At 45.3% G+C, this 14,550-nt stretch overlaps 1 protein-coding gene across 1 annotated transcript in view; it reads right to left on the bottom strand.

Moving 5' to 3' along the window:
* The window catches only part of SVOPL (SVOP like), a 67,073-nt gene that overhangs the window by 19,587 nt on the left and 32,936 nt on the right, over nucleotides 1-14,550 (bottom strand). Inside the window, exons 3-4 of the mRNA XM_040437411.1 lie at nucleotides 11,870-11,961; nucleotides 11,604-11,702 (exon numbers count right to left, since the gene is read on the bottom strand). Coding sequence (XP_040293345.1) covers nucleotides 11,604-11,702; nucleotides 11,870-11,961 — 191 coding nt within the window. The remainder of the gene's footprint in view (nucleotides 1-11,603; nucleotides 11,703-11,869; nucleotides 11,962-14,550) is intronic.

Raw genomic sequence — 14,550 nt, 5'->3', positions numbered from 1 at the left:
TGGGTCCCCTTGGTTAAGTGCCTCAGCCAGCCTTATGGGACACCCCCAGTCACAGAGAGACACTCCTCACAGGGGGCAACCTGAAAAGGTTAATGAAAAGGCCTCAGATTCGCCTCAGGCTGCGGCCTCCTCCCCGTACATACTGCGGGAGCCCCCTTTAACTCATTCTCCTGAGCCGTCCCTAGCAAATTCCCCACACTGGTCCACGGGCTCGTCGTGGGACGGATCCCACCCACGCCAGGAGGGCATCGCATCATCGGGCACACAGACCCTGGCTGCCCCTGCAGTGTCGGCCTCATGGGGCTCTCCACCTTTGCCCCAGAGATCTGGGTCTCATGTTCCTCTACCTGATGAGGACTCCCGGCCACCTACTATGGCGGACTTACGCAACTTGATGTGCTCACTCCCCACCAAGGCAGACCTCTCTAGTTTTGCAGCTAACATTTTACAGGAATGTAAAAAAGAATTCACGCAAGTACGTTCTGAGATGGCCTTGATTGATACAAAAGTGGACACTGTTCAACAGGAACATGATTACTTATCTGCAGACGTGCAGGTATTGAAAGATAAGCTGCAATCCCATGATGCACAGATACACGCCTTGCAATACCATCTGGATGATGTCGAAAATAGGAGCCGTCGTAATAATATTCGGATCAGAGGCCTCCCCGAGTCTATAACACAGGCGGTTCTTCTATCCACCATTGTAAAAATTTTCAATGACCTCCTGGGACGTCCGCCAAGCTCCAGCATTGAAATTGACCGAGCCCATAGGGCATTGAGGCCTCCTAACCCTGACCCCTCAAAACCAAGGGACGTCATCTGCAGAGTTCACTTTTATGCCATCAAAGATCAGATTCTGCTCAAGGCCCGGCAGATGTCGTCTCTGTCCTACGACGGTGTCCCCTTTATCTTGCTGCAGGACTTATCCCGTTACACCCTGGCCCAACGTGCTGCCTTGCGCCCACTGTTACACCTTCTCAAAGAGCGCAGTATCCCTTACCGCTGGGGCTTTCCTTTTGCTCTACTTGCTGGCCCTAAAGATCAAGTCGTCACCCTGCGGGACCCTACGGATCTTCCCCATTTTCTACAGCAGCTGGACTTGCCACCGGTTGAATTGGGACCCTGGCCTTCCCTCCTCCCGCCTGCCTCCGAGTCGAGGGGGCGACAACGCCCATTGCCTGTTGAAAAAGCGCTCAGTTCTTCTGCTCAGGCCTCAAGAGGACGACGCCAGAGAGGACCAGACTACTCAAGTCGTAGATCCTCACCTCGTATCACCACCTGAGGGGATCCCTGCTTTAACTACTTGGGACTACTAATAATCTAATATACAGATTGTTCCTTATTGGTTTTTAGTTGTTTGCTCACTCTCTTTATCTGCCTTTATGCTCCAAATTTGCTGGTGCTTATAAGTTCTCACTTGCATCCACTGGTGCTGTGGGGGGTCAGCTCTTGTCCGGCTGACACTTTTTCCCCCAAATAAGTGGAGACTCTCCCTTGGGGTATCTTCCCAAGGTGACAGCCTCTTTAGACCTCTGGGTCACATAAAAACCTTTTTTCGGGGTTCTCCACCTGTTTGTTTGCTTATAACTGTTGTTCTTCTCTTTTTGTTTTTTGTCGGTTGTCTCCCCGTGCCTTCCTTGTGTTTTTTTCCTTCCCCCCTCCCCCCGCAGTAATGGGGTCTCTGAAGATTGCATCATTCAACGCGAAGGGCCTCAACGCCCCCGAAAAAAGGGCCCAGATACTTCATCACTTTCATCGCCAAAAGGTACATATTATCTGTTTCCAAGAAACGCATTTTAAGGAGGGTAGCGCCCCGAGCATACGACATCGACACTACACCACCTGGCACTTTGCAAATAATGCGGTGAATAGGACCAAAGGAGTCGCCATAGCGATCCACAAGTCTTTACCCCATCAAGTGCTAGCTTGTACTGCCGACCCAGATGCAAGATATCTGGCCCTCACATTACTGGTTGGAGGCCAGGAATTAACCTTCCTCAATGTATATGCCCCTAATCAAAATCAAGCTCTCTTCATTGTAAACCTCATTGACAATGTCATACCGTTGCTTAGGGGGACAGTTATCTTATGTGGCGACCTTAATCTGACACTTGACCCAACACTTGACAATTCGACGGGACGTGCCTCCCTCACATATCCCACCATTAAAAAGGTAAAACGGGCACTGCTCCAACTGAAATTGAGAGATGCCTGGAGGATCCAACATCCAGCTGATAAGGATTACACCTTCTCTTAGCGGATCATAAGGAGGATTCTACTCCAATACCGATCCGATGGGAGGCCTTGAAGTGTGTTCTTCGAGGTGTACTCATTAAGCATGGCTCCCGCCTCAAGAAGGAGAAAGCTCATTCACTTAAACTCGCTCTGCAAAGAGTCACTTCCCTGGAACTGGCCCACAAACGAGCACTTACCCTGCAAACCTTGCATGATCTCCAGAATGCACGTATGGAAGCTAAGCGCCTCCTAGATGCATCCTACAAACGTATGGTACAAATTTGCAGGAGTAAATTCTACGAGTACGGGAATAAAAGTGGCCGTATGTTGGCAAGGGCTCTAAAGGGAAGACTAGCAGCCTCCCATATCCCCGCTATCAAAAACGCCTAGGATCGTTTGATCCACACAACCACTGATATTGCGGCTACTTTTCACTCCTTCTACTCGAAGCTTTACAACCTGCCCCAGACACCCCCTCAAGTAGTGGGCAAACACCCCAACCTACCTCTTTTACTTCCCAAGCTTTCTGAGCTTGATTCTGCCACTATGGAGGCTCCATTCACAGACACTGAACTTCATATGGTACTTAAGTCGCTCCCGGGTGGTAAGAGTCCAGGCCCTGACGGGTTCACAGCTAGGTTTTACAGGGCCTTTTCCTCCAATCTTTCCCCTATTATGCTCCAGGTTTTCAATGGAGTGTCTCCTGGGCTCCCCTTCCCGGCGCAGACCACAGAGGCACACATTACGGTCATTCCGAAGCCAGGAAAGGACCCGCACCTGTGTGCCAGCTATCGTCCTATCTCCCTTTTAAATGTAGATCTCAAGATCTTCGCCAAATTAATTAATGGCGAACAGATTGAACGCTTATCTGCCTTCCCTGGTTTCTGCTGATCAGGTTGGGTTTGTGCCGGGGAGGGAGGCCCGGGACAACACTCTTAAAACCCTAGACATCATCCACTATGCCAAATCCAAAAAGACCCCCCTCATGGTACTTTCCCTAGACGCAGAAAAGGCCTTTGACCGGATATCTTGGCGTGCCATCCATGAGACCCTTTCACATATAGGTCTGGGCCCAATATTCCTGTCAAAGATCCTGACACTGTACCAACATCCTACAGCTAGAGTCAAAATAAATGGTGCCCTTTCCCCCCCCTTCCCAATCCACAATGGGACACGGCAGGGATGTCCATTATCCCCCTTATTAGACGTTCTGGTTATGGAACATCTGCTAGCTTCTATTCGGGCAAATCCAGACATAACAGAGTTAAAGATCGGGTCACGAGAGTATAAATGCGCGGCGTTTGCAGACGATCTCCTTCTCTACATAACCAACCCACGTATCTCCTTGCCATCCTTACTTCGGGAAATAGCTCAATTTGGTACCTGGTCCAATTTTAAAATTAATATGTCCAAGTCAGAGGCCCTGGATGTCACCTTACCGAGTGATCTGACCCCTGCTCTTAAGGCTTCTTTTCCCTTCACCTGGCCACCTAAAGGCATAACATATCTGGGGATCAAAATGACAGCAGACCTCTCACGTCTTCATAAATTGAACTTTGCGCCACTCCTCTTACAGTTTCAAAAAGATTTAGACGGATGGCGTAAGCGAGACTTTTCTTGGTTTGGAAGGATTAGTATAGTAAAGATGACCCTTTTACCAAGACTACTGTACCTTCTACAAACTATTCCCCTCCGCATACCATCCACTTTCTGGTCCCAACTCCGTAGGTGCTTCACACAATTTGTATGGGCTCCTGGCCGACCGCGAATCAAATTGGAGATAATGACCCGCACCAAAGAAACGGGAGGGGTGGTCCTTCCAGATTGTAGACTATACTATCACTCTGCAGCATATGCCCGACTGTTGGACCTGACACGTGCTGATTCGCCCAAGGCGTGGGTACAAATTACAAAAGACACTTCAACGTGTGCGGTATCAACCCTCCCATGGCTAGTGGGCTCTTCACGCCAGACATCGTCACATTTGTCCTTCTCTGCTCATCATACCCTTGCAACTTTAGCATCCATTAGTCGTGCGACCTCACTGATTGACCCTAAAGGCCCTCTGGTGCCAGTCACTGATCACCCTAGATTCCCTCCAGGGCACTCTTCCAAACATTTTCTTCAAAGCTCAAGAACCCGACCGATCAGGTTCCATCAAGTTCTCTCTGGTCCTGCACTAAAACCCCTATCCCAGATTTTAGAGGCTCCACTAACCCGCAATTCCTTTGAATACTTGCAGCTCCAACACTTTCACACCTCTCTAAGTAGAACCCACACTCTGGCCAGAAAACTCACTGAGTTTGAACGGATGTGTGTCTCCTCCTCAGCGACCTTACACCCCATATCCTCAGTATACAAACTTCTGATACATCAGCGATCCTCGTGCCTTCCTCCATATTGTCAAGCCTGGGAGCGGGATTTGGGGAATCATTATACCCCAGCCCAGTGGAACAGATGCTTCCTTCTAGCACACAAATCAACGGTCTCGGCCAAAGCTCAGGAAACAAGCTACAAAATTATATCTAGATGGTACAGGGTACCTGCGCTACTTCACAAATGGTTCCCGACGGTATCGGACCGTTGTTGGAGATGTCTTAAAGAGGAAGGCACGATGATTCATGTGTGGTGGAACTGCAGCAGCTTAAGGCCTTTTTGGAACTTCATTCATAAAATTATTAAAGAGGTCACGGGTGTCCCTATCCAAAACTCCCCAGAAGCTCTCCTATTATTCGATAGTGTCCTGAATGTCCCAGCATATAAGAAATCCCTTCTAAAATACATGGTTCAGGCAGCAAAGGCGGTGATTCCCAGGCATTGGAAATCCCCTTCTCCCCCTTCGTCTGTGGAGTGGTTTGACGAAATCGCCTTGTATCAGAGGTTGGAAGATCTCATTAGTATTACGCCCGCAGACATCACACGATATGTGCAGACTTGGGGCCCCTGGGAAATCTTTCGCTCTTCAGCCGCATTTCGTGATGCGCAGGTCTAACCACTTCAGTAGAAATTGTACCCTTTCCCCTTCCTTCCCTCCCCCCTACTCCCCTGTCTAACGTCTTGTCTGTCTATATGTTACTGAGATTTTACATGTCCATTTAGATATGTCTAACTCATATTCTCCCATGAGCCATACTATGTGATAATGGGTGTATACCCAACACAGTTCTGTGGACATAATGTTTAAATTGTTAAACACTTTTTAAAATTTGCATATGTCTTTATTTTGGCTGTACCGAAAAAATTTCAATAAAAATCTTAATTTGAAAAAAAATGTCAGGTTTCTGTGATGCAAAAAAATTAGACAAAGATAAATCATTTCAGAACTTTTTCCACCTTTAATGTGACCTTTGAGATATTTGGAACCAATTAACAAAGATGGTATAAAAAAGGTGGTTTAGGGGGAGCCAGGTCACCACTGAGGAAGAAGTCAGCACCCCTTGGGACTTCGAAACGCGTCTGGGAGGAACCTGGACCCCACATTACCACCATTTTTGGCGTACGCAAGGAGATCTACAGCTACACCTCCCTTACCAATAACCTCCTAAATGATAAACTCGTCCTATATCAAGTTCAAAAACTCCTCAGAGTGAGACATTCTGATTTACAAGTAAGGAGAAATCGAATATTTGGGACGCTGAGGAAACGGTGATTGAAAAAACCGCATTGAGAAGTGGAGGTAAGGGATTTAAATAGCTTGAAAAAAAGGTGGGACGCCACCTAGAGCTAACATCTTCTGAACTTTAATCCGATAAGTTCCATGAACTGTGATATATATATATTCGGAATAACTCCTATTATTAAATCAGAAAATCCTGCGACTGCACTACAATAATGATAATCGGTGATATATACCGAATTAATGGTGACATTTCTCATTGAAAACTATTGAGCAATAACACATTTAGTGCTCTAGTGTTGAGAATTTAACCTTCTGGACCTATTCAATCAGATTACAGACAAGTACCCATTTGCTGTCTGATGTGTGTTTATATATACACTATAAGTGATTTTTTATATTGTCGATTGTGACTTTTTATTATTATGTTATTTAAATTCTGCACAAATTACGTACTTTGTATGACATTTTAAATATTTTATTGTATCAATAAAGTGACTTGTTTTGAGCAAAATTTTCCAGATATTGAGTGCCATATCTCCAATATTATTTGAAATTCTTTACTTTCTGGTGTTTGGAGTTTACACCTAGATATTGAGCACCTCTCCACCCTACGGAGCAGTAGAGCCACTCCATTTTTGTTACATTTATGGTCTAACACTGTTAAATGCATGTCAGCTCTGTCTCAACCAACTCATGAGGTATTGCACCTAGAGGGCGCTGTTAAGCAATTGAATGCTGCTTAGGCTACTTTCACACTAGCGGCAGGACGGATCCGACAGGCTGCTCACCCTGTCGGATCCGTCCTGCCGCTATTTTTGCCTGTGCTGCCGGACCTTGCCGCTCCGTCCCCATTGACTATAATGGGGATGGGGGCGGAGCTCCGGCGCAGCACGGCGAAAGGCCGCTGGACTAAAAGTATTGCATGTCCGACTTTTTAGTCCGGCGGCCACTCACCGCGAACTGCCGTGCTGCACCGGAGCTCCGCCCAGTCCCTATTATAGTCAATGGGGACGGAGCGGCGGCAGGACGGATCCGACAGGGTGAACAGCCTGTCGGATCCGTCCTGCCGCTAGTGTGAAAGTACCCTATGCTGATCTTTTAAAGCGGTACAACACAGAAGATTCCTTACAAGTATTAAAGGAATTGAATGAGCTCAATCTTGCAAGAGACAATTTAGTAATACAAACAAAGACAAAAGCAGAAGTAAAAATCGCACATCTCCATTTAAACCAGAACCCACTTCTCCACAACATCTAGGCACTCCACAAGATCTTACAAATCCTTACGATCAACATCTTCTAAAATCCAGGCAGCGTTCGCCCAAGGGAAAGCAGAGATAGAAGCTGAAGCTGCACAGAAGAAAGCAGAGATGGAAGCTGAAGCTGCGCGGATGGAAGCTGAAACTGCACGGAAGAAATCACAGATGGAAGCGGAAGCTGAAGCTGCACGGATGGAAGCTGGAGCTTATAAGCCCACTGAGGAAGAAATAGGGATCTATTTCGAAACACGTCTGGAATCTATTGCTTATTCATAAAGAGTCCAAAACTTCAAGCATGGCCATGCATTGTTAAAGATATTGATGAAAACATTTTCTTGAGAGCTCGAATGAAGACTCACTGGTGATCGAATTTATCAACCACAAACTATCTATAGCAACATACGAAAGTAAGGCAAACTTCAATTTTAGAGAAAAAAAATATCGAAGATTCATTGCGACTTTTGGCCTGTGATTTTGAGTCTGTATTACACATTATACGAAAGAAAGGTAACAGCTCACCTCGCGAGAATAGGAGAGATCCATTGGAGCTCCGATCTATGCTATCAGTAAACAACCATTTCTGCCGTGTGTACCTGACTTAATCCACATCGAGGTAAGCGCCTTGACACGTGGGACGCCACAAGTATGCGCACTACCAAACAGTGAGTATTCAACAAGTTATACTATGAGATTGATTGCTACGAACTACACTAAATAGGATTTACCAGCACAATAGGACTTACCTATTTAGCGGGACACTATCCATTTATCAACTAGCTGCTACGTACTTAATAACCTGTGTTTTTGCGGACTCTATCTACAAGATAGCACATCCATGACCCCACATAGGATTTTGCATATCCCTTTTATGTCAATGTATGTTTTTATGTTAGAGTTGTCATAAATTGCACCATTTTTATCCAACATTCACCTGCCTAGTCTCCTACGTGAACCCATATGTTTGAGTGCCGGTCTATTTCAATATACATTATTTACTTTGAAGGGGTGATTCAGTATAGACCTTGGCACCTATCCGTGAAATATAGAGAGTGAGCGCCGTCTTACTAACAATTTTATATTATGTTTTTCAATTGAGTTGTACAGTTTGTAGGTCACATTAAAGGTGGAAAAAGTTCTGAAATGATTTATCTTTGTCTCATTTTTTTACATCACAGAAACCTGACATTTTAACAGGGGTGTGTAGACTTTTTATATCCACTGTATGTTCAAGTGTTATTAAAGTTTGCTCACCAACATTTAGACAAGCCTGTGAAATACTTGGAGAATATAGTCTGGTCAGAAGAGACCAAAATTTAACTCTTTGGATGCCAGAATACGCAACATGTTTGAAGGCCAAAAGGCAATGTATATCACCCCAAAAACAGTGAAGTTTGGAGGTGGGAACATCATGGTGTGGGGCTATCTTTCAGCATACGGCACTGGCAAACTTCATATAAGTGAAGGAAGGATGAATGGACAAATGTACCGATACATTCTTGATAAAAATCTGCTGCCATCTTACCAGGATGATGAAGATAATCCCAAACACACAACCATGGAAACTCTCAATTGGTTTCAGAGAAAGAAAATAAAGCTGCTAGAATGCCCTAGCCAATCAACTGACATGAATCCAATAGAAAATCTATGGAAAGAACTGGAGCCCAGAGTCCATAGAAGGAGCCCACAGAACCTTCAGGATTTGAAGAGTGTTTGTGTGGGAGAATGGGCCAAAATCACACCTGAGCAATGCATGCGACTAGTTTATCCATACAGGAGGCGTCTTGAAGCTGTTGTCACCAACATAGGCTTTTGTACAAAATATTTCAGTAAGCATGTTCAATACTTTTTCCCTGTGTCATTTCTTATAACACATAAGGTACTTTCACACTAGCGTTAGTGTGATCCGGCAAGCAGTTCCGTCGTCAGTGTGACAACTGACAGCATTTGTAGACGTATCCGGGTGCGGATCCATCTACAAATGCATTGCAAGAACGGATCTGTCTCTCTGCTTGTTATGCGGATGGACGGATCCGTCTTGCAGTCTTTTTCACAGTTTTCCCGGTCTGTGCATGCGCAGACCGGAAGGACGAATCTGTCCTTCAGTTGTTTTGCAATGCCGGACTTGGCACTAATGCAAGTCAATGGGAATTAATCCGGCATTACGGCGACTGATCAGGCATTTTGAACGGACATAATACCGCACCATGATGCGGTATTATGTCCGGCCAAAACGCCTGACAGTGACTGAATGGAAGGCATACTGATGCAAACTGAACGGATTTCTATCCATTCAGAATGCATTGGGATATGCCTGATTAGTTCTTTTCCGGCATAGAGCCCTTTTGACGGAACTCTATGCCGGAAAAGAATAACACTAGTGTGAAAGTACCCTAGGAAAATTGGTGACGTGTTCAATACTATAAATTTCACCTATATATATATATATATATACACACACACACACTGGTCAAAACATCCAAAGTCTGCATTAAAAAGTCCAGATCAGACCAAGGTCTATCAATGGCCAATCCCCCCTTCCCCCATCCCCCTCCCCAGTTAACACCTATACCCAAGTTTACACAGCCAGTATTTACACTATATATAAATCAGTTACATAAACCATATGATACATTTACAGTCAGGTCCATAAATATTGGGACATCGACACAATTCTAACATTTTTGGCTCTATACACCACCACAATTGATTTGAAATGAAACGCACAAGATGTGCTTTAACTGCAGACTCAGCTTTAATTTGAGGGTATTTACATCCAAATCAGGTGAACGGTGTAGGAATTACAACAGTTTGCATATGTGCCTCGCACTTGTTAAGGGACCAAAAGTAATGGGACAAAATAACAATCATAAATTAAACTTTAACTTTTTAATACTTGGTTGTATATCCTTTGCAGTCAATTAAAGCCTGAAGTCTGAAACGCATAGACATCACCAGATGCTGGGTTTCATCCCTGGTGATGCTCTGCCAGGCCTCTACTGCAACTGTCTTCAGTTCCTTCTTGTTCTTGGGGCATTTTCCCTTCAGTTTTGTCTTCAGGAAGTGAAATGCATGCTTAATCGGATTCAGGTCAGGTTATTGACTTGGCCATTGCATAATAGTCCACTTCTTTCCCTTAAAAACTCTTTGGCTGCTTTTGCAGTATGCTTTGGGTCATTGTCCATCTGCACTGTGAAGCGCCGTCCAATGAGTTCTGAAGCATTTGGCTGATGAGCAAATAATATTGCCCGAAACACTTCAAAATCCATCCTGCTGCTTTTGTCAGCAGTCACATCATCAATAAATACAAGAGAACCAGTTCCATTGGCAGCCATACATGCCCACGCCATGACACTACCACCACCATGCTTCACTGATGAGGTGGTATGCTAAGGATCATGAGCAGTTCCTTTCCTTCTCCATACTCTTCTCTTCCCATCATTCTGGTACAAGTTGATCTTGGTCTCATTTGTCCATAGGATGTTGTTCCAGAACTGTGAAGGCTTTTTTAGATGTCGTTTGGCAAACTCTAATCTGGCCTTCCTTTTTTTTTTTTCGTTTTGAGGCTCACCAATGGTTTACATCTTGTGGTGAACCCTCTGTATTCACTCTGGTGAAGTCTTCTCTTGATTGTTGACTTTGACACACATACACCTGCCTCCTGGAGAGTGTTCTTGATCTGGCCAACTGTTGTGAAGTGTGTTTTCTTCACCAGGGAAAGAATTCTTCGGTCATCCACCACAGTTATTTTCCGTGGTCTTCCGGGTCTTTTGGTGTTGCTGAGCTCACTGGTGTGTTCCTTCTTTTTAAGAATGTTCCAAACAGTTGTTTTGGCCACGCCTAATGTTTTTGCTATCTCTCTGATGGGTTTGTTTTGTTTTTTCAGCCTAATGATGGCTTGCTTCACTGATAAGGACAGCTCTTTGGATCTCATCTTGAGAGTTGACAGCAACAGATTGCAAATGCAAATAGCACACTTGAAATGAACTCTGGACCTTTTATCTGCTCATTGTAATTGGGATAATGAAGGAATAGCACACATCTGGCCATGGAACAGCTGAGAAGCCAATTGTCCCATTACTTTTGGTTCCCTAACAAGTGGGAGGCACATATGCAAACTGTTGTAATTCCTACACCGTTCATCTGATTTAGATGTAAATACCCTCAAATTAAAGCTGACAGTCTGCAGTTAAAGCACATCTTGTTCGTTTCATTTCAAATCCATTGTGGTGGTGTATAGAGCCAAAAATGTTAGAATTGTGTCGCTGTCCCAATATTTATGGACCTGACTGTACAAATCACACACAAAGCCCAACACTCAACACACAGTTGTGTACATCCATTACATTACTTATCCTGTACTGATCCTGAGTTACATCCTGTATTATACTCCAGAGCTGCACTCACTATTCTGCTAGTGGATTCACTGTGTACATACATTACATTGAACAAATATATCAGTCTAGAGCGCAATTCGCGCAGCTCACGCACCATAGTGACCAGTGCCACCTGCCAGCTCTGAAGATGCCACTCACAGCGAATAGAGGACGAGATCACCGCCAAAAGCATAATCTCCATGGCTTCAGCAATCTGCCGGGAAAGGTAATTGGTGTAAATAGTGGACAGTTCCATTGTTTTATTGTAACACTGGTGATAGGACATCAGTGAAAGAAAAGTCAAATTATGGAACTGTCAATCCTCTAGGTAAATATGTGATTCTCTGCCAATGGCCAATGTCTCAGTCCCATCATACTCACCCCAGTGCTCCCCATAATCAGAAACAGTATAATATGGAATCGGCCAAATCCTATAGTCTCCACCGCGTCCTCCACTGTATACATCTTTGGGCCTGAGGAAGAAATGTAGATGTTACTAAAAAATCAGTCAGAATGACAACTGGGGCCCGAAGACCTTGAGGCAATCTTTGTCATAATACCCTGGGTTTCATCAACATAGTGAATAATGGTCAGTAGACCTGGTGTCACGTGACCACCTGCAGCATTAGGCAGGAGCGGACTGGGAATTTAAAGTGGCCCTGGATTTTTTTTTTAAAGTGGTTGTAATGACCTGGAGTGTCATTACCACTACCGCACCCCCCTACTGTCTCCTATAGTCTAAGATAATGTCAACTTCTGTATTTATTGCAGGTCGGTCACAATGTGCATATCTATTTCTTGTAACTGTTATGTTCAGATGTAATGTACCTGGTTCACCAGAGGTGGCAGCAAACATGGCAGTGCTACTTTGTAGCAGATGGAACCCTTCTTTCCATTCTAAACTCCCTCTCTAAAGAGAGGAGGGGCTAGTTAGTTAGGTTTAGTTAGGCTCACCCCCCTTTCAAGGGAGAAAGCAGGTCCACGTCCCTGCTGTACGTGTCCTATCTAAGCCAGCTAGAGCACCTTCAGCTCTGCTGGACACAGAGCCCAAAGCCTGAAGCCAGGAGGAAAAGTTCTAGCGTCAGGCTACAGAGAGAGAAGTTGCAGCATAAAGTAAGAAGCAAAGATTTCATTTGAGCCTGTCAGCACAGGAGATCCAGAGAGCAACAGATGTAGCAGAGACGAGTTTGCCTGCCAGAGTTTTCATGCTAACGCCTGCTGGAACCAAGGTAAAGTCTGTAAACTGTTGGAGAAACAGTTATTCAAGTAAAGCTGCTCTTGAACTTCATACAAGGTCTGGACTCGGTTTATTACTTTCCTTTTGCACCTAACGGTGCTGGCGTCACTAACACCAGGGACCCTGCCGCCAAGGCACCTTAACAAAAACCCATTCCACTCAGGGCACCTCAAACACTATCTGGCGGGATTGCCTGGACAAACAGAGTGCCCCGAAGCTACTGGTGCCGTGCCGTCCTTCCCATCACTGCACGCCGGCCCAGGGACAGGGCCGTTTCTACAGCCGAGCGAGGGGTGCGTGTCTCCAGCAAGAAGATGGGGGCGCCGTCGGCATCTATTTACAGGCTGGCATCGCAGGCTAAGTTAAAAGTGCTACTGCGCTCCATTGCTAATCACTGGCTGCAGGCTCGGCTGCCCTGTAAGCTGTAAGGGGCAGGGCCTGGCAGCATGTCCGTAATGCTCCCAGACCAGTGCGCTGTGCGAGGTGACGTCACAGGCAGCGCTGCTGCGTGCGTCCATTACTTCAAGCGGGACCAGAAGAGCGAGGCAGGTGCCATTTTCTTAGTCTCTCCAGTCTCTCTGCTCACTCACTCACTGCACTGGCACAGAATCCAGGGTGTCGGTCTCTTCAGCCTCCGGTCCTCCACCAGCAGATTCAGTCAGGAAGTGGCAATAGGCCGCCCCAGGTTAGGTACAGTTAAAGAAGTATTAAGTTGAAAATACAGACAGTATGGCAGGCCTATACACCTGCATAGTACATGTGCATATATATAATTATGCGCAGTGCTGTTACTGTATATATAATTATACTCAGTCTCAGATAATACTATAGATAATATACTGTGTATAATTGTATGCTTTTCGTAGTCTATGACGTAAAGTCATGATTTTATGAAAGACACGGAGGCAAGTATTGCATCATCTCTCTTTACTGACAACCACAGCAGCAAAGAAAAAACATACTGAAAATTAACATATCACCATGGCAACCAGCCCACCCCTCCTGAGCCCCTATATAGTGTCCATGGGCCAGGAGAACCTCCTCTTTCTTGACGGATGCCACACCAAAACCGCTTCAACAAGAAAAAACACTTGAACTGTAGGAACCGGAACCGAACACAGGAGCCGAACCCTAGAAGTGAACTAGATAACCGACTGGACGTCTCTCAGGAACAGCAGACTAGATATTCATCCTGAAAAAATATAAAGTGAATGAAGAGTGTGTTAACACTCGCTGAGATAGAAAAGCACATAGTAAGAAAAGTGCAATCTGGAAAATACTGGCATATGGAGATAAATAAACAATGACAACCCAAAAAAAAAAAAAAGGGGGGGGGGGACACAAGAGAGGTGGGCAATACTCGCCTCCGTGTCTTACATAAAATCATGACTTTACGTCATAGACTAGGAAAATCATACAATTTTATTTCAAGACACGGAGGCTCCTATTGCAGGTTCAAAGCTGTGCAATAATAGAAGAAAAAGCATGTTGTTGAGGACGAAAGTAGAACTCTCTAAAAGTTGAAACCCTGGACCAATCAGCAATCCTTGTGATATCTTCCAATCGAGCGCCGGAAACCAGAATAGAAGTGGAGGAGGCGCCTCGCGTAGAGTGGGCGGTAAAAACAGAAGTGTCCACTCCCGCCAAGGTCATGATCCACTTGACCCAGCGGGCCAGCGTGGTAGTGGTGACCGGAGCGAAAGGACAACGATAGGAGAGAAATAACTGCGAGGAGTCGGCAGAACGATGAGGGGAAGTTCTAGCCTCGTATTCTTGAAGACACATCACCGGACAAAGAGCCAGGACAGCCGGAAAACTCGGATAA

This window comes from Bufo bufo, chromosome 1 (assembly GCF_905171765.1).
Source record: "Bufo bufo chromosome 1, aBufBuf1.1, whole genome shotgun sequence".
NCBI classification, from domain to species: domain Eukaryota; kingdom Metazoa; phylum Chordata; class Amphibia; order Anura; family Bufonidae; genus Bufo; species Bufo bufo.
Note: the sequence above shows the minus strand (reverse complement) of the source record. Positions and strands in the feature narration are given on the sequence as shown.